The 21,565-nt window shown below is 43.8% G+C and overlaps 1 protein-coding gene across 1 annotated transcript in view; it reads right to left on the bottom strand.

Moving 5' to 3' along the window:
* The window catches only part of CUBN (cubilin), a 321,603-nt gene that overhangs the window by 63,970 nt on the left and 236,068 nt on the right, over nucleotides 1-21,565 (bottom strand). The window contains exons 55-59 of the mRNA XM_088478650.1: nucleotides 21,252-21,408; nucleotides 19,613-19,762; nucleotides 17,864-18,052; nucleotides 16,914-17,043; nucleotides 1,457-1,674 (exon numbers count right to left, since the gene is read on the bottom strand). Of these exons, the coding sequence (XP_088334776.1) occupies nucleotides 1,457-1,674; nucleotides 16,914-17,043; nucleotides 17,864-18,052; nucleotides 19,613-19,762; nucleotides 21,252-21,408 (844 nt within the window). The remainder of the gene's footprint in view (nucleotides 1-1,456; nucleotides 1,675-16,913; nucleotides 17,044-17,863; nucleotides 18,053-19,612; nucleotides 19,763-21,251; nucleotides 21,409-21,565) is intronic.

The raw sequence follows: 21,565 nt of genomic DNA, 5'->3' as shown, positions 1-21,565 counted from the left end.
GGCGCAACCTGCCCTGGGAAATCCCTCTCATAGACAGGTTCCCCCCTCAGGTCCCCCTCCAGATTAGCGTTACTTCCTCAACTCTGCAGTAGCCCTGCCCCCAGCTCTCTTTTGCTCATCTCTAGTGAAGGCCATCGGAGGGGTGTCCATCGATTATTGCCATCGATGGCTCCATCGATGGTTTGCAAATCATCTATGGTGAACCATTGATGGTTTGCACCCCTCGATGGCCACTGCTGCTGTTGGGAACGGGGACCATGGGCCAATCAAAAAAGGGGCAGATTTAGCAGCAGCCAGGGGGCGGGGTTAAGCTCCGTCCCATCCAGAAAAAAAAAGTATCAGCTGCTACTCCTACATCGATGGGAAAGAACCATTGACTCTGTCATCGATGTTAAAACTATTTGACATCGGCCATTAGTCATCGATGATTTTGAATTATCGATGGTCAATGGCCATCCCTACTCTTCTCCCTTCCTCTCTGCTTCTACAGGCACCGCACAGAAGAAGGCTGGTTCTACTGCATCTGCGGAGCACACCACAGAGGTACTCTCTTTCCCCTGCAATTGCTCCCATTGTCCCCCTTTCCCCTGCAGTCACTCCCATTGTTCCCTTCTTCCCTCCAGCCTCTCCCACTGTCCCCTTCCTCCCTGCTATCTCTCACTGTCCCCTTTTCCACTTCAGTCTCTCCCACAGTCCCCTTTTCCTCTGCAGTGTCTCTCACGGTCCCTTCTCCCCTACAGTATCACTCACTGGGCCTGATTCAGCAAGGAATGCAAAGGAGAGAACACACGCACTCGTCCGATGTTTCTGTACAGCGCATGCCATAATACAGACATGTTCACGATAGCGACGTCTAACCCTAACTGTAAATTTTTCACTATGTTGACATGGCATGCCGACATTTTGTCTGTCGACATTTTCCAGTTGTCTACACTTTAACCATGTCAACATCATAACATTCATAACAATATGTCGACATAAAAGTACGACAGTATACAATTCCTCTTCTCCTGTCACTGACTTTGGCGGCATGTCCTTGTTAACGATATTCCCAGATTGGACTGCATGTACAGATGACTGGGGATATCGTTCCCAGCACGGATCGTTCGTCGGTAATGCATACATACTGGATGATTTGAACGATATATCATTATCGTTCATATCGTTCAAATACATCGTCCAGTGTGTATGGGACTTTAGAGTTGGAGAGAAATTAACTTTATCAGTGATACAATCTTTGAGTTGCTCTTTTGTTTGCCAATCTGCAATTAGCACAATTTTTACTCTATTAATGGCACTGTAGTCAATTCACTGTAGTTCTGAAGGTGGGTGTGCTGGCACCTGGGCTGGGAAGGGAGAAGGTGGGTTTTGTGTAAGGGAGAACAAGTGTCCACAACTCCTTTACATCATAAAAGTGCCAGCATAAGCCTTATTAATCTGTGCAGTCAGTGCTTACCCAGTGTCTGTCTGAATGATGCTCTCCAGCCACCGGCTGTGACCCCACTGTCAGTCTTAAAGACTAGGAATAAATGATTGCTGGAGCTCCTTATAACCGGAGGGGGAACGTTCCCGCAGAACTTGCCGACCAGAGGGCTGTAGCTGTCCGACCCATCATAGACAGCAACATAATCATATGAACAGGAAGATGAACCCTCCACATCAAACTGATTAAATCTGTAAACATACATGAAAAATAATTAATATAATAAAAATTAATAATTAGGCTTCTTATAGCTGATCGTCATTATCCAGACTGCACTCACTACTGCATCTCGGAAAAATATTATTGAACACAAGTGATATGAACACATGTGAATAATGATGTCAAGTGACTACGGTAATTAAAAAAAGTGCTCCATAACACAACACTGTGAGTAACAACATAGTAAGAAGATAGGAGTATCATTGCTGACCAGTGTCTTGCCGTATTTCCAGTTCAAAAAATTATAACAATAATAATAATAATAATAATATAGAATTATTGTATATAACATTATTGCAGTGACCAATAATGGAATGTAGAGGGCACATTTGCGCATGGCCTTTTATTTTGTAAAAAAGCTTCTATTTGAACCCATCTTGCCCATTTACGTTACACTGCAGTGGAGATGTGCATTTTTAGACCTGCTCTGAGCAAAGTAATATAATGTTGAAGACACAGCCCCCTCATTCTTGTATTCAATGGAAACCTCAGATCAGGCTTGGCCAAACAGGTATAGAGATGAACGCAAAAGTTATATTTATCACAAGATGTGGTACTAAAGGTATCATGGCAGCACAGACTTACTGCCTCACAGCACTGAGGTTGTGGGTTCGATTCGCACCAAGGCCCTAACTGTGCGGAGTTTGTATATTCTCCCTGTCTCCCTATGCTTGCGTGGGTTTCCTCCGGGTACTCCGGTTTCCTCCCACACTCCAAAAATATACTAGTAGGTTAATTGGCTCCCACCAAAAATTAATCCTAGCTTGTATGTGTGTGCGTGTACATGTGGTAGGGAATATAGACTGTAAGCTCCACTGGGGCAGGGACTGATGTGAGTGGCCAGATATGCTCTGTAAAGCGCTGCGGAATATGTGTACGCTGTATAAATAACTGGTAATAAATAAAATAAATAAATTGGTTGGCACTGGATGGGGTGTTTATACTTTTTCTTAGAGGACCTCTACAGGAATTTCTACCAACCTAGGTGCACTTCCAAAGTAGCCAGATGTATCTAGGGCTTTGCAAATGCTCTCAAAATGAGTATTTGCAATCGATCACAAAGCAACCACTGCAACCAATCACACGTGTATTTCTCCAGGACAATTTACAAATTTAAAGCAATCATTGAGAGTATAGGTCTCGTAAGTGTGACGCCCCCATTATCTTTGTTAGAGATAAGCAGAACCGAACACACCCAAACTTAGGAGTTTCGAGCAGGGGCGCTGAGAGGGGGGGAGCGGGTACTAATTATCGGGGTCCGACGCCGCCCCTCCACCCAATTAGGCCACACCCCTTCCTTCCCCCGGCCGGCTCTCTACACCCCTGGTTCCGAGTGGGTCCAAGTCCTGGCTCTGATCTTCCCGCCAAGCTTGGATACCAAAACGAGTCAAAACGTCATCTTCTCGGCATCGGCTATTGTGCGTTTCGAATTGCATATAAAAGTCCCTCCCTCGTGATCAGACGCCATTTCACACAGGAGAGCGGAGGGAGAGTGTGTGGGGCTGTGAACAAAACGCCATTAGGAGGACTCCAATTTCAGTGGAGGGATAGGGTGTGGGACTGTGGCCTGTTTACTGTAGTTGTTGATGTAGTAGGCAGATGCAGTGGGTGTGGGAAGGGTGACTGCAGGCATCATTGTCACTCAGAATCAGGACCTGATTCAGCTGCAGGGAAGCAACTGTGCAATACCGTACAGTTCATATGCAAATACAGCAGGAGGCGTCTAGTGTAAATAAATGCCTCCAGACTGCATTGTAGATACAGGTGCTGAGTCCTAAGACGCAGCATCGGATATTCTGCAAGATCATCAGCACTCTGAGTAACGCTGAGGTTGCTCAGATTGATTGCCCCTTACAACTCCGGTGCCGAGCTCATTCACAGGCAGACTACTCTCTGTATCACCGGCTTCACTTAGAGGCATGCCGGCTTCACCCTGTTGGAAAAACTCAGGGATGTGAGAGCAAAATGGCTTACCCAGCGAAGACCCTCCTCAGGATTTGTAATTTCCAATAATGCAAGTAGCGTTGTATCAGGGGCGTTTCTAGAGAGGAGGGGCCGTGTGCAGTCTCCGACACTGGCCCCCCTCCTCTCTATCCGGCGGTTGGCAGGGCACTGAGCTGTGTGCGGCCAGTGCCGGAGTTATAGACTCTGGGCACTAAAGTGTGCCCAGAGTCTATAGAGAATGCACAGGTCACCGGGAAAATGGCCATGGCAGCCATTTTGCCTGTACTGCGCATGCACAAACTACAGGAAAACGTCCGCGGCGGCCATTTTCCAGTCGTTTTTACAGCGATGGACTCCCTCGCCGACGTGGGACTCCGGAGAGGTAAGTAATACTATGGGTGCAGGGTGTCGAAGCCGGATGATTGGCTCAGGCCAAATCTTAATTAATATCTGGCGACGCCATTTTGTGTCGCCTCTAACGACGTCATTTTGTGCCCTCAGTACGATACCATTGTATGATGCTATATTTGATTATTAGCGTCGTACGTCTGTTTTGCTACCGCATAATGTTGAAAGTCCAATCAAAACCGATACGCACATTAGATAATACATATAAAACATACACGGCGCACAACGCATAGTTGCGCTGTACATCAAAGCAGATAAGCACAAAATACATAGACTCACAACGCATACTAGCGAATTTACACAATATTCTCACACTCACACATGCAATCACTTATAACAAGGTTCCCAAGCATTAAGGTTAATATTAGAGGTTTTATTAGCAAATACTTATGTTATGAAATGTAATGTATATGATATTTAAGGTACATAAGCTAGTAGACATCTTATGCTTGGTACCATTCGAAATCACTGTTTATTTGCAGATCTCCGGTTCTATTGGCAAGGAGATCGCAACATGCGTCTGCAAGTTATGAATGATAGGAAATTAGTGGTTAGAATGTACATCTGTATGTAGTGTCTTCGACTAGTTTAAATAAACCAGTTCTTCGGCGGGAAAACCACACAAAGCAACGTCTGAGGAACTGGGACATACCCCTAGTGACACTGTATGAACTGACCTACGACCTGCATCGAACCAGAATGTCCAGGAGCAAGAACCAATGGAAATCTGTTAACTAGTCTCTTTGTTCTGTAAGGTATATAGCCTGCTTACTGGTTATAGTATACAGCCATTCTTCTTCGGATGACCACAGGCTTCTGGATAGACGACTGTGTACTGGGACCAGTGCGCACGCATATGTATCGGCTTGTACCTTTGTATTTACTTGATTTTTGCGCTAATTGTCTAGATCACAGCGCATTATACTTTTCATTGAATAATATAACTTTTTGTGCTTTGGAACCACAATTGGATTGTAAAGCAATTATTTCTTATGCGACTTGCAGCGCTAAATAGTGACATTTAGGTATAGCGATTTAGGGGTATCAATACGGGTGTGCGGTGCGGATCCCCACCCTGCACCCATTATAGATACGCCCGTGCGTTGTACGAGCATTACGGCTGGGTGAATTTGAACACGTACCATGTTTTGCAACATTTTCATCATTCAGCAGCTGCATGTGAAAGGATTGCAGCAGCTGCAGCTACAATTGTGTGACTGGGAGGGTGAGGGGCATTATACCTTAGTCCAGCGCAGTGGGGAATATTCCCCGTTTTATACAAGTTACTGTAACCTAATCTATTTACCCTGTTTGTTGGTTTAAATAGATTTACTAGAAACCTAAGCAGAAAAATACACTTTGCAATGAAACGTCTGAACAAAAACAAAAAAGATGATGTAGTCTGTGTTAGATGATGATGAGGGAGCTTTGAATATGTTTGAGGAACTGGCTTTTGAGGGGTGTGTTGAGAATAAATCTTCAGTACCAATGTATGATGTGGGAGGTACTGTTAAGAAACCACAGATGCTGAAATGGAAATCAGATTTTTATCCTTTACAGTACAAAGGTCCTTGGCCGTGATTCAATTCAGCGTGATGCTGTATAGCCCCCGCTAGGTGTTAAGTCATAGAATACCGGTTCTCGCGACTTAACATGGGTGTTTGGTCGCGAGAGCCGGCTTTCTCCGATTAAAGTGCCGGCCACACGGCTGTTAGTGCCGCGCTAAGCCTGCAAACAGCCGCGCTCCAGCACTTTTGTCGGATTTCTCCTCGCATCCCCATTAGAGTGCGGGAAGAAATATTTTAGTCGGCCAAACATTGCGCTGATTTGAATAGCTCCAGGAGCTCCCTCCCGGGGCTATTCATCATCGCTATGAACTGAATTGTGCCCCTTGTGTTGAAGGATTCTTTAGAACCACAATGGATGATTTCAGGAAATGATGTGAGGCAGCAGAGATAACCTCAGTTATGATGAAAGACGAGCATTGAAGTATTTGATGTCAGATGAGAGCATAATTATAAAAATGGTGGATAAAGGAGGAGGTGTGGTTCTACAAAACACCTGTGATTATTTAAAATAAGCATCGATACAATTGGGTAACACTTTATTTTATGAAGTTCTTGCCCACAGTTGATTTTCAAAAGAAATTGAAGGTGATGTTCAATGGGGCCCTGGTCAGTGGTGCAATCTCCAGAGAAGTATGGCACTTTCTATTCACCACTCACCCTGTAGTCCCTATTTATTATCACCTCCCAAAAATTCATAAGACACTTGAATCACCCCTGGTCGTCCCATCATTTTGGGAATAGGGTCAGTTACCTCTAATTTGTCACATTTTGTTGATACATACTTGCATAATCACATAGTCACATTAAAATCATACACCAAAGATACTACACAGTTTCTAAATATAATTCAGAATATTAGATAGTAGGATACCAATCACTTCCTTACATGTGATGTCGAATCCTTATATTCCAACATTCCACACGAAAAAAGACTAGAAGTAATAACATGATGTCTGAATAAAGATTCTTACATGGAAGAGGGACTATGTCATTTTGTGGTGGTATCAATTACATTTATCCTGGAGCATAATTATTTTTTGTTTGGCAAATATTATTTACAGACACGGGGTAATTCCATGGGGACCAGGTTCGCCCCCAGTTAAGCCGACCTCTATTTGGGCGCACTTGAGGATGAGCTCATTTGGGGCAGGGACTGTGGGGTGAACCTGGTCCTCTATGGCATATACTACTATGGGCACTACATAGGGGGGAGGGGGTCACTACATAGGGGGGAGGGGACTACTACTAGGGGCACTACATAGGGGGGAGGGGACTACCACTGGGGGCACTGCATCGAGGGACCACTGCTTGGGGCTCTATAAAAAGGACAATACTGGGGGTACTGCATAGGGGGAGACTAAAACTGGTGCCACTATTTAAGGGGCACTGCATAAGGGTTACCACTATTGGGGGCACTGCATGGGGGGTGGACTGCTATTGGGAGCACTATATAAGGGACACTGCATAGGTGTACCACTACAGGGGGCACTATATAAGGGGCTTACTACTGGGGGCACAAGGGGCATTGCACAGGGCGGACCACTACTGGGGGCACTGTATAAGGGGGACTGCATAGGGGGGATCACTACTGGGGGCACTACTGGAGGCCTGCATAAGGGGGTCCTCTCGCACACGCACGTTCTTCGGGCACCCTGGCTACACGCTACTCCTCTGCCAGGGCCGCCTGCATGCATTTGCCCCCCAGGCTAAAAGTTGCCAGCCAGCCCCTGCTAGCACCAGTAGTCAAACTTCCCTACAGTTCCTGGATGTCGCACTGCTGGTCAGGAATGACCATATACAGTACATACCTTCTTTAAGAAGGTAGATACAAATACCTTCTTTAAGAAGGTAGATACTACTGGTAGTATACCAGTAGTCATCTGAAAGCTTGGCAGGATAACATCCCCAAAAGCCAGTTCCTTAGCATTAAAAGAATTTGTTCAGATATAAGTAGTTATCTAACACGGGTGTGGATTAACAGATAGATAGTAAAAAGGTAGACAATGTCTAGATAGACACCAGATGTCAGACTGTCAGTAGGTCGACACACAAAATGGCGACATGTAAGAAGATTGACAGGGACAAATGGCCGACAGGGTCAAAATGTCGACATGGAAATGGTCGACACAAAAAATGCTCGGCACTTTTTTTATTTTACCACTAATCTTCACCCTAACCCTTTCTCCTGGTTGCCTAACCCTAACCGTCGGGGTAAGGGCCTGACCCTAACCATCACTTCTAGTGCCTAACCCTAACACTGCGGTAAGTGCCTAACCCTTAAATTAAAAAAAATCATGCCGCCCATTTTTTTGTGTCGACCATTTTCACGTCAACCTTTTCACCCTGTCGACCATTTGTACATGTCGGCTTTTTTGGCCCAGAAATAGATGCAATTTACTAATAAATAACACACAAGAGGGGAAATCTATATATAGGAGAATAAAATGTTGACCATCTTTTGATTACACAATTTAATACGCACGCACCAGCGATGAGAGAATTAATAAAAATACACCGATTTTACATGCGGATTCAGTGTTGGGCCCACTATTTAAAGATAAGATTAAAGTTGTATATAGGAAATTGGAAAATTTGAAACAGAAACTTGCACCTAGCATCTATATAAATAGTAAAAATAAGTTGGCACAGACAACAGGACAAATAAAAACTAATTTAGATTGGTTTCCAGCTAAACTGAAGGGGTTTTTCAGATGCAGGAGGTAAAAATGTAAAACATGTACTAATCTAGGGCCTGATTCAGACCCACTCGCGAGCGGCTGTCCGCTCGCAAGTGGGTCGATGTTATGCACTGAGCATGCGCACGACGGAGGGAGCTCCGTCGTGCGCATGCGCCAGACGCGACGAGCGAAGGAAAGTCCTTCGCTCGTTGTGTCCGATCAAAGGGGGCGTGCTGTCAATGTTGATTGACAGCACGCCCCCTTTGGTGGGCGTGCCGGGGGCGTGCCTCCCTGACGGGGGCGTTCCCACGGGAACGCCTCCCGTCAGAAGCCGGCCCACTGACATCACTAGTGATGTCAGTGGGAGTGATTTTGGCTCTGATAGAGCCAAAATCACTCCGGAGCTTGCGGTTGAAAACCTCAACCGCAGGCTCCGGCTCGCAATTTCGATGGTCGCGATGGTCTCGACCATCGCGGCCATCAAAAAGCACGCTCGTATAGCCTGTGGGTGGTGACCCACAGCTATACGAGCGTCCAGGAGGACGCTCCATGAAAATGGAGCCCGGCCCTCATTCAGAGCGTGCGCTCTGCTCAGAGCGTACGGCTCTGAATGAGGGCCCTAGTCCATAAAAGTGATATTTTCCAATCTACTGTCACTTCTGAAACATTTCTCTATAGATAATTTGTAGTGTATCTTATTGAGTGTGGGTGTGGTCACCAGTATGTGGGTCAAACTATAGGCACACTCACCGGAACACCGCATAAATATTCTGAAAAAAGTCCTAATCATAGTCTCCAAAGACATGCATCAGTATGTGACCATGGGGACCTCTCTAAGACTCAAGCAAAAGCTGTAGAACAGATTAAATCAACCGATAGAGAAGGGGATCGGTTCAATGTATTGTGTAAAAGGGAAGTTTACTGGATGTTTAGATTAAAGACACTTGAGCCTTATGTTTAAAAGACACCATATAGCTCAATAATATTCAGTATATGTTGGGCTCCATAATACAGCCATTAAGATGTTATATACTTCCTATAGATTCCAATTTGTGATAAGATTGAGGTTTTACCCTTTCTGAATATCCTTCGTGGACTGGTTATACAATAAGTGTTTAATACGTTTTTATCCCAGTCCATTCTTAATATATATTGTATATATTTTTTCGATGTCTAATATGACGATTAGTCTTATGGATACATCAGTTTCTATTATATCTAGATTCTATAATGGTTTAATCTTTCCTACTCAGGTCCGCGAAGAGCCGCGCAGGGTCCCGGTAAAAAAGGGGGCATGGCCTAATCACACCGGCGTGGACATGCCCCCTTAGGTAAAAAAAACCCAAAACAGTTCTGCGCGCTGGCGAGGGGGGTGCAGTGAGCCCCCTCAGCCCAGTGCATCACCAGTGGGGGGTGATGCACCCCCCACAGGCACAGGACACTGCTGTGGCTGCTTCTTAGAAGCCGTGAGCAGTCTTCCAGTGCAGCCCATCACACAGCAGCGTGTGCTGGGCTGCTGTGATGTAAGAGGGGGGGAGCGGTGCCGGGCCCCTCTAGCAAGCCCGGGCCCGGGTAATTTGTACCCGCTGTCCACCCCCCTCTTGGCGCCCCTGCCTACACTACTTCTCCTTAGTAATGAGCTGTACATAATTGTTTTTATGTATAAAATTCATGTGTGTACTGATATGTTCTATTTAGATACAATTGTGTGTATAAAGTAGTTGCTAATTATGCCACTAATGGCATTATATTTGTGACTGTTGTTGAGTAGATAATGGCACCTCAGTGAGGCTTTTTTTGAAGTTTTTAGTAGTTTATATTAATGCGATTATATGTTTTGAATTTCATAGCGATTTGCAGGACACTAGTGTGTTTTTCAATGCAGAGTTGCACTAAATCGGATCCTAAACAGCTAAAACCCATTAGGATAAATGGCAGCGAATGAAAAGTCTCCAGGAGGGATATAAGGAAGCTTTAGCAGCATGGCAACTAACCCCCCTGATAAAACTGCCATGTAATTGGGTGGAGACACGCGTCAAGTGACTTGTGGACTGCAGGTGGAATACTAACCAGAAGACTGAAGCCCAGGAAACCGGACGTAACGGACCGTAAGTTCAGCAGCATCTCCTGACAAGCTGAGGCAGTGTGAGAGGCTGTGAGTGCTGCGGTTTGGGAGCAGAGGTCCCTCTGCCTTGGGTCACAGCACCGCCAGCCACCCGGCGTACCCAGCTCCAATACATTGAAGCCAGTAAGCAGTGGCATAACTAGGGTATTTGGAGCCCAGGGCAAAAAAATGGGCGTGGTCACAAGGGGCGAGGTCACTTCAAAATGGGGCGTGTCAACATGACACACACCCCTTTCTCGTCACTCTGAACATTCCTTTCCATTCCATATGCACCTCAACGCAGTGGCCCTTATACAGTCCCCCCTATGCAGTGCCCCCAGTAGTGGTCCCCCTTATGCAGGCCACCAGTAGTGCCCGTTATACATTACCCCCAGTATGCAATGTCCCTCTTATGTAGGACCCAGTAGTGCCCCTTATACAGTACCCCCAGTATATAATGTCCCCAGTAGTGGTCCCTCTAATGCAGGCCCCCAGTAGTGCCCCTTATACACTATACAGTACCCCCAGTAGTGATCTCCTTATGCAGCCCCCATTAGTTCTCCTTATACAGTGCCACCGCGATGTGTGTGTAAATGCAGTAGCCTGAGCCCGCCTCCCACCCTCAGCCTGGCGCTATTGGGTAAGCGCTCAGGGGGAGAGAAGGGGCTTGGCTGTGTAGCACACGATGGTGCTGGGCGCAGGGAAGCCTAGCGCCGGTCCTGTGTAAATGTGTAGTGCTGACCGCACTCACTGCGGTCGGCACTACACTGGCTAACTAGGATAGGCTGGTACCGTGGCCTGCGGCACCCACCAAACTGTCAGTCCCACGGTGCCCAGGGCACGAGCCCCAACGACCCTGCCCTACTTACGTCACTGCCAGTAATTAGTGCTGAGACTACAAACACAGTCACTGGTAAGAACTATTTTTCATCCTCCCCTATAAATAGTAGTGGCAGAGACTGTCAGTATAAGTTTCTGGCAAGTGACTTGGAAGTCCTGGAGCATATCTCTATTAACCAGCTGGATTGCAATTTTCACTATTATACCAGGCATTTTTGTTAGCTGTGAACAGATTGATTAATAAATAATCAGCCACTAGTATCTTATGTGATTTTTTGGATGCCGAACTGCAACTCTGCAATCATGTCTCCCAATTATTATTTTTTACCCGGATCCAAGCAAAAACATTATTATTATTATTCATATGGATTATTGATTTTTTTTGTCCACCTGTCTGTCCTTGGTTATTATTATTTATTACATGTGTCTTAAGTTTTAAATAAATATTTTATATTGTATTCAAAATGAGCGCTAGCATTTTTTTTTTTATCAATCCAGGAGCTACTCTAACTAATTAATGGAGTCAGGAGATTTTGTTAATTAAATTACTGGAAAAGCAGCTAGAGAATCTGAAGGAGGAGATGAAACAAAGCGATTCCGTATCTATGGGCAACATCTCCACTTCTAAAAACTCTCACTTTAGTAAATTAACCCCTAAGCATCAACAGAATGGTGGAGGATTATTTTAATGACAATGAACAAATTAGCATGTTATGCAGTTCCTTTGAGTACTGGATGGAAAAAAGGCAATTTGGAGCCTCATGTACAAACTAGCTTTGCTTTACTTAAGCTGCCCACTCTCCAGTATGTACTCGGAAAGAGTGTTTAGCAAGGCGGGAACCTTGTGAGCAATCGGCGTAGGAGGCTACTTCCTAAAAAATGTGGAAAAACTGATGTTCATAAAAATGAACAACAAATTCTATATGAGGAAGACCTTTGCTGCCAATTACAACAAAGTACAGTGACTTCTATTAACACTATCACGACCAGGCCTTTGAGATTTCCAGTCAGAGGACTGGGAGTCGGGGTGACTAGGTGGGGAGGCAGCAGTAGATGAGGAGGAAGTACATACGACTTCCTCATCGGCTAATTCCGGGTGTTGACGAGACCTGACCAGAGACGCAGAGTCTAACTCATTACTGGTTTTCAATAGTGACCCCTCCAATTCGGATATGGGTTTAGCTGCGCCCAATGAGCAGTTTGCAGCCCCCTGATCAAGGACCCAGGAATTAGCAACTGACAGGGAGATAAGAAAGACAACTGAGTGGCTGGAGATTATCAATGGAGAATGTCGGTAATCACTGATGTTAGTAATACTGAAGTATATCGGTAGTGACCGATGTCGTATCTGACTGAAGAATATTGGTAGTGACTGATGTTGATTATTCCTGAAGAGTATTGGTAGTGACTGATGTTGAATATCACTAAAGAATATCGGTAGTGACCGATGCTGGAGATCGCTGGAGAATATCAGTAGTGACTGATGTTGAATATCACTGAAGAATATCAGTAGTGACCGATGATGAAGATCACTGTAAAATATCAGTAATGACTGATGTTGCATATCACTGAAGAGTATCAGTAGTGACCGTTGCTGAAGATCACTGGAGAATATCGGTAGTGACTGATGCTGAATATCACTGCAGAATATCTGTAGTGACTGATGTTGAAGATCACTGGAGAATATCAGTAGGGACTGATGTTGAATATCACTGAAGAATATCGGTAGTGACCGATGCTGAATATCACTGGAGAATAACACAAAGACTGGTGAAGCATACTGATGATACAACAGCGTGGAGCCTGGAACAGCTTTCCGAAACTAGCAGCTACTGGAGAAGAGAAGTTGTTCAGGCGACTTCCTGTTTCCTGGAGTCCTGCTTTATACCCTTAGGTAGCTGTCCATTGGAGGAGAGAGTCAGCTGAGAGGTGACCAGGCTACCATTGATGGAGGGTCCGGTCAGGTGAGACAGACAATATGCTGCGCCCATGACCGCCGCCGTGGAAACTCTGATATGGAGGATTGCGTGGAAGTCAACAGGGCCCCGGGGATAATACTCAGCATGTCACCCACTGCCGCACCTGGTCATGGGAAGCCGGCACCGCGGTGAGTAGTGGTTGATCCCAGGCTGAATCCGCACAACTTGTCAGCTGCCTTTAGCCTACTGTTAGCTTGTTTTGTGGGGGCCCAAACAAACCAAGCACTTCAGCCACAAAAGTGACAGTCTCTGTCACTAAAGTGTTTGGTTTGTTAAACTGTGCATGTCCTTATTAATATATAACATAATGGTGGGTGGGAGGGCCCAGGACAATTCCATCATGCACCAATATTTACTATTTGCTTTGCCAAGATTGTGAGTAATTGACAGTCAGTGTATATTACTGTACTTTACTGGGACATTCATGTTCTTCTGTACATAATCTGGTGATGCCATCCATCACCAACTTCTAATCCAGGCATATAGGCCCAGTTTCCTGAAGCTTCTTACCAGATACAGAGTAGTATCATCAAGTCATATAATTAATAATTATCAACTTCGACTAGGCTGTTACTCTGCCTTGAATCCTGAGGCCTGTGTTTTGCTGTTTGGATTCAGTTTCCACTCATTGATATTTTTGATGCTTGTTTTTAAATAGTTTGATCTCATTTGCTTTTTTTTATAGTTATATTAGTACTGTAATCAATCAATCTCACTGGAAATTTGAATGCTTGTTTTAATAGTGTTTTCCAAATGTGTGATTTGTTTTTCTTTATAGTTATATTTTGTAATCAATCAATCCTTTACCTGGCTTCTACTTATACTACAACCTCCATTTTCCTGTGCTGACTTTGAGCCTTTAATCTAGTTCTAGATTAATGAAAACATTCTATAACATCAGGTAGTTTATATTAAACTTCTAAACCAGAGAAGAAAGAAAAAAAGGACTCTTGGTGGGGGCACACTATAGGTATAGAGATTGGTCGTTAAAAATTAACTTTTATTAAATGCAATAGTAAAAGATTGAGCAACTAACAAGTACAAAGACATACAATACACATATACATCAATCAAAAGGAGATACACTCTCCACTGTGGATAGTAAATAAAACTAGGTGAGATGGTAATAAAATAATATAGATACAAAATGCGCCTTAAGCCACAATTGAGGATACTATACCATTTAACTCCTAGACGTATATAAATAAATCCAAGGAGATATATACCTCCACTTTGGATTATGAAAGGCCAGGCAAGCAAATACTAAGATGGTATGAGTAAATGTCTATGCCTATGGGCCCAGGGTTGGAACTGTGAGCAAGCCTACCAGCGGCGAAACGCGCGTCAGACTGACATTTCCGGGTCACGTGATGCGCACACGTGACTCCGGGTCTCCAGCCACACACAGCGGCATGTACTAGCAGCATTCCCAGCACCACTGACTATTAACCAGGACAACACGCTGATCAGGTAAGTGGCGCATACCCCCTGCACTGCCTAGCGCATCAGGGCAGACGGCCACCTAACCTGACAGCTTACTGATTTATTTCACAGACACTCGCTGGATTACCTCCATACCCTCATATGGCTTTCTAATTTGCAGCATTTAGAGCTCATTATATTAGAGGAACTAGCGACTCATGTGCTTATATACCTTCATGGTATATTTACAATTTGTGAATATTACCACATTTATATCTATTAATGAGGTTTATCCTGACTTTTTTCAGTGCTGGATGTATGTAACTGCTAAGTGTGAGATGAAAAACATGTGACATTTATTAAATTTTATTTAATCATCTCACTTGAGGAATATTTATCTAACAACAATTTGTCTGGATTTATTTCTTAGTGCATGCGGGCTTATCATTATATGTATGATCATCTCCTATGTATATTAAGGATTTATCCCATTAGGAGATAAATATTAGTAGTAATAGTGATCGCCTTTTTGTGACATGCCCTAACTGTGTATTTATCCTTGATAATTATCATCATATTGTGGCTATAGGCATATACGATTGATCATTTAGACTATCTCGCCTGGCTTTTTTATATATCCACAGTGGAGGTAGATCTCCTTGGATTCATTTGTATATATATTGTGTGTTTCCTTGTTTGTCATTGTACATTCATAAGATTATTCTGTTGGAACGTAGATTTAAGTAACTAATTTCCTTTTTGATGGAGTTTGTTTGTGGTCATAGGCATAGACATTTACTCATACCATCTTAGTATTTGATTGCCTGGCCTTTCATAATCCAAAGTGGAGCTATATATCTCCTTGGATTTATTTATATACGTCTAGGAGTTAAATGGTATAGTATCCTCAATTGTGGCTTAAGGCGCATTTTGTATCTATATTATTTTATTACCATCTCACCTAGTTTTATTTACTATCCACAGTGGAGAGTGTATCTCCTTTTGATTGATGTATATGTGTATTGTATGTCTTTGTACTTGTTAGTTGCTCAATCTTTTACTATTGCATTTAATAAAAGTAAATTTTTAACGACCAATCTCTATACCTATAGTGTGCCCCCACCAAGAGTCCTTTTTTTCTTTCTTCTCTGGTTTAGACGTTTACATTGACTCTGGGGAGCACCATAGACTTTCCTAGTGACAGGTCCAGACTGTGGTCTTATGATCCATATTAGGAATATTAATACACATCAGTGTGGTATCCACTAAGTCTATTTTAGGTATACCTAAGAGATACTAATCCAACAAATCCTGTAGGATTTTTTTCAGTGCGGCTCCAGTACTACTCCTTGTATGAGTTTATATTAAACTGCCATCCTGTCTGCCACTGCAGTGCCGCTATGATTCCTAGATGTGCTGTATTCTTTTTTAAACTGGCATGTGTTTGTGTTGCTGCTGTCACTTATACCCCTTTTACACCAGAGCTAAAACCCGGGTAGCTCCTTTGTGTAAAAGGGGAAAGGGTTGGATTGCCGGGTCGAGTGACCCGGCAATCCAACCCAGGTAACTTGCAGGGTTTAACACGGGAATAACCCGTGCAGCCCTGCAGTGTAAACAGCGCGATCCGGTCACGGTGACCTGGATTGTGCCGCATGCCTGCCGATTGGCCGGCTTCAGTGGCGCTTGGAGATGACGTAATCTCCAAGCGTCCACTTCAACGCTGGAAAAGCCGGGTCTCTGCAGACCTGGCTCCGGTGTGAACGTCACCAACTCAGGAATATCCTGGCTTGGCGCCGGGGAAATTCCGGGTCTGATCCGTATTGGAACCCTTTTCCCACCTCCGGGTCAGACCCGGAATTTCGGTATAAAATCAGTATTAGTCTAGCCAGTCAGCTCGCTGCAGCCTTTGGCCAATATGGGTGAAAACAGTATTGTGAGATGTGAGGTGGTCAAAATTGCCTGGAAATTACTTATTGAGGTTAATAATACTGTAGGATCAAACATAGGCCAAAATTACAAGATTTTAGCTGTTCTTATCAATTCTACAGAATTCCAAAACAGAAAAGAACCAAAACACTTGAGGGTGGGTTTGCCAAAACAAAAATGCGGGGGTCTGCGCACATCTCTACTTTATCATATTATTATAGAAGAGGATTTACACATTTTCATTGATTATGAACACTTATCTCTACATGCTTATTATGGACAATTTTTTCCTACTATAAGGCCCCTTAAAAAGACAGAAATATATAAATATGGTTTACATACTTTAATTCAATAATCCTGTTGTCCTGTGCAGTGATGTGATATGTGCAGTTCATGTTGTTGTGGTAATCGGTGAAGGAATGTGTAGGGCTCCTTATAACTCCAGAAGTGCGATTATATGTTCCTCCACAAGCTGAAATAAAGAAGACATTAGTGTACAGTTTGTGTACATTGATTGACAGGATGCAGATAATACACCAGCTATAAATGACAGTACTGCATTGATAAGCATATCTGAATAGATATCTGATGCTTCTCATGCAAAGAAAAACCAAGTGGACGTTCACGGGCTAATTCTGAAAAATGACATGGACAATAAGTACAGTATTCCATGTTGTCCTGCATTTGAAAATCTTCACAACATGAATTTGTATTGTAGATGTGTATATAGAAAACTCCTATCAAAAAGAGCAAAATATATAGGTAGAGTCAGTAATACATTGGTGAAATTATTGACCATGTCTCTCTGGCACCCAGAAGATGAGTCATGAGATCAGTTATAAACCCACCCTTTTGAATGGCTGGCGAGAATAGCTACCATCCAATCAGCATTATCAAAACCCTATACTAAGTGCTGTATTCATTTAACATTCTAGAGGTAAAAGGGACTATTACTAGGACCACAAGAGGTAAGTTACTCGGGAGCTATTGGGTCCTAGCCATGGGACACCATTAGTTCTGCAACTTGGGTGTAATAGATCTTTAAAATACAGAAATTAGACTAGAATTCTTCTATGAATGAAGTCTGATAGTGATAATATAACCCATCTTGTAACAAAGAAAGCATGTACTCTTATTAAAGTATATGTACAGTACATGTCCTGTATATACAGGTGAAAGTTGCTCGTAGCCCCTAATTAGTTGCTAACTTTATGTTCAGTTCTTATTTCATTATGCATTACGCAGAGGTTCATAGCTGATAACATGTCCTTATAGTGACTGTAGTTACTCACGGATCAGTCTGTAGCTTGCCGTAAATCCATGCATGGTTATACTAGGGTTTGTGTATAAATTTATTGACATTGTCCCTCTACTGCTGACTGAAGCAGGAATTGTGTTACCACAGAGTGTTGCAATTGAGGCTCTTGAAGTTGATGCTCCACTGAAAATTTCCACTTTATCCTTACTACAGGCAAAGCTGTCTGTAAATGCAAGCATATAAAGTTACTTTGGTGGCATGATGTTATTTATAGTTTCATAGCATGTAATATTCTATCTGTCTGTCTATCTAATCTGGTCTTACAATGCTGGTGCCGGAACCCCGACACCTGTCAGAATCCCAGCGCTGGCATCCCGACGGTAAGTACTGGGGTTAGGGGTTAGGCACTAGGGGGAGGGGGTTAGGTTTAGGGTGCGGGGAGGGGGAGGAAAGGTTTAGGCACTAGGGGGGGATGTTAGGTTTAAGCACCAGGTGAGAGAGGGTTAGGGCTAGGGAGAGGGGGGGAGGGTTAAAATACTGACCGACAAGTGTCGGTATCCTAATCCTGGTAGGATTCCGGCGCTGGCATCCCATACCCAACATCTATCTATCTATCTACACACACATAATATTAACCACAGTAATAAGGTTTGGATGCAACATTCAGGCCAAGAAATACATTGATACAGTGAATAAATGCTACACAGTATGTGTATAATAAGTCTGGTCAATACAGTATTATAGCTGAGGTCATCACGCAATACTCTCAATAGTTTGTTATGGGCTGCAATAATAACATTTATTCCATGACATGATGTAATTGAGAGGATGCAGGGAACGTTGAGGTAATATTTGTCTGCTGAATATACACACAAGTCTCAACTTATAAAGAGGCAGATAAAATAGCTTATTTCAGAAACAATATAAGTTTTTTTTTTTTTAGTGAGTAAAAACCAGCAACACGCTATATGTATGATAGATGCTTAGTATAAGACCTTTCGCTTTATAATTGATCATCTTGCCACCGTAATACCTATTACCACCATGGAAAATATGTTTCTAGGGTGAAGCCTCTCCCCAGGGTGTCCCTCCACTTCTTTCACAGTCCCGGCCCAAAACCGAGGGGAGGTAGAGGGGGTATAAGAATGCTCCTCCGGGTCACCTCCCTACACAGTCATCTAATACGTATATGTACGGGAAGCCGACCGCCGGCTTCCAGACTACTTAATCCCGGTGAGGGTTATATGACAGGCGTCTAAATCTAGACGCCTGTCATTTTACCGATGCCGGGAGACCGGCGCCCGTCATCCTGATATCGAAGGGATGCCGAGCGCCCGCCGCGGACAGCCGCGGGGGGGAGGGTTAGGTTAAGGGCTCACGGGGGGGACTTAGGGTTAGGCACTCCATATGTGGATATGCATTCATTTCCAACAAATGCGCTTAATTATCTGCTTCATGCATACATAGATGCCTGCATCCTAATCACATCGTACATGATACACAGAATGGAAAACGAGTCTGGCATTCATCAGTGACCCCGGCAAGGAGGTCACGGACTTCGAGGCGGCTTCCAGGTTCCTCCCAGCGAGGCTGCCGCTGACACAGGAAGGACCAGAAATAAAGTGACAAGACACAAAGGACAAAGGCAAGGTCAGGTAGCACAGCGTACACCAAGCTTTCCTTATTAGTCCTAGTACACATCTAAATAACAGATTATTTGCAATGGGTTACAATCTCCTTGTATAAATACAAATCCTAGACTGAATTATAACACTGCACTCACCTTCCAATTCAAACGCCTGGAAGGTCAGGACAATGAACATGTTATCATCTGTGTGGATTATATAGTTGCAGTTCAAGTTGTTATCATATTTATTTGGATAGTTTAAAGAAACAATTCGACCACTCGGCTTCGTGAAGTTTGCTCCACATCCTGCAAGTAATAAATATACCATTAATCACATAATCAGGATCCAGACATCTCTATGCAGCTGGTACAGCATACAAGCATTGGCTTGCATAGGCAAACGAAGGGTGGGTTTCCGGTTGCCTGGAAACCCCCCTCCCCACCCACACCATGACCACTATAACAGTATATACTGTAATTAAATTTTACTATGAAATAATTAACACAACCAGTAATGATTCACCTTTGCACCAACTAGGAGAGCTGGAAAATGTGCACTGTTAGGGATAATTATTAATACTGTATAACATACACTATCCAGTGCACAAGGAAACAAATGTGTACATATATGTCCAGGGCAGGGCTGGGATCTACTGCCTCTCCCCCAAACTCCCAGACTTGCTCCAATGCTCTGGAATGATGCCCGCATTTGAAATAAAAGCATTCAGCTCAGACTGGATTGCCACTACTGCCACATCTAATGGGTTAACTATGTTTGCTGGCCCTGTATGTGTCGGAATTATGACATACACAGCACTTTGTATGACGCATACTGTATTATAGCTGTTTAAGTGTTAATTATGCCCTCTTCAAGGACCGGCCAATCTCGCACTAAAATCAAGCATTTGGAAACCCCCGTCTAGAAATCCTGCTTTTGCCACTGGCTTGGTGTACTAAAGGTCAATAGGACTGAAACCTTTAAAGTTAGGTCAACATGGTTAAAATGTTGACGCGTCAGAATGTCTAAATTTTTTTTTTTATTGTTATGGTTAGACTTAGGCTAAAATAAGTAAAACAAAAATAACATTCTGGTGTAGACATGTTAAATGTCAATATTCTGAACAAGTTGGCATTTTAACCATGTCGACCTAATTGTAAGTCAACATATTAGTTGTTGAACTAACGTCCATGTTGACATTCTGACTGTCTCCATTTTGACGCCAGCATTCTGAATGTGCACTAGTCATAGCACGCCCTTAATACAGGAGGTTACAGCAAACACTGTTGGGGACAAAGAGTGAAACAATGATGAGCCACATTCCCTGCCCATACTATGCACATACTTGCTGACCTTCAGCCAGGTAGGCACTGCGAGGGGCAGCTCTGGGGTAGATAGAGGCGGGGTTAAGCTGAGGCGGGTCTGTTGTGTCATAATAGCTCCGCCCCCGCTTTGCAATGCTGAGATTACCAGTATTGTGGAGTGGGGAGGCGGAGCCACAATGACGCAATTCTGTGTGTACTGCATCATGGGTCACCTGTGCCGCCCACATCACTGGTGAAGTGGGTGGCCGTGGTCGGGTGGCCCCAGCCTCCCTGGAGGCTTGTCCACCCTCCCAGCCTTTCCGGGAGGGTAGGCAGGTATGAGTATGCAATGTATACAAAGAAAGCAAAATGAACACTGACTTATATCACTGCCTGGTACATATTGTAGGATTTGCAGTGTAATAAAATGTCACAATGTAAAATATCTTCTAATATTAAAGCCGGATATAGGTGCTTCTAGAGTTTCACTTACTGCTGCTGAAACTGGTTGAGAAACCTCTTCCTGGATTATCTTCTGATTGGAATATTACTTTTACTATACTTCCCAGAGAGACCACAGGGCCTGGGGCCGCGTCTCCACAAACAGATGGCAATAGGACCCCTTCTGCCTCTTCAGCTCCATTCCATATCTGACCAGAGACAGAGAAAACCTGATTTTAACAATCATATATTTCTATAATCCATTATCCCCAAACTATATTAATTCTATAAATCAGATGTACAGGGCTGGATTATATGCCACATGAGCCTGGGGATGAAAATGATCAAGGGCCTGTGAGAAGGGGA

Source organism: Taudactylus pleione, unplaced genomic scaffold (genome assembly GCF_031769625.1).
Source record: "Taudactylus pleione unplaced genomic scaffold, aTauple2 ptg000216l, whole genome shotgun sequence".
Taxonomy (NCBI): Eukaryota; Metazoa; Chordata; class Amphibia; order Anura; family Myobatrachidae; genus Taudactylus; species Taudactylus pleione.
The sequence above is the reverse complement of the archived record's forward strand: the minus strand, read 5'-3'. Positions and strand labels throughout refer to the sequence as shown.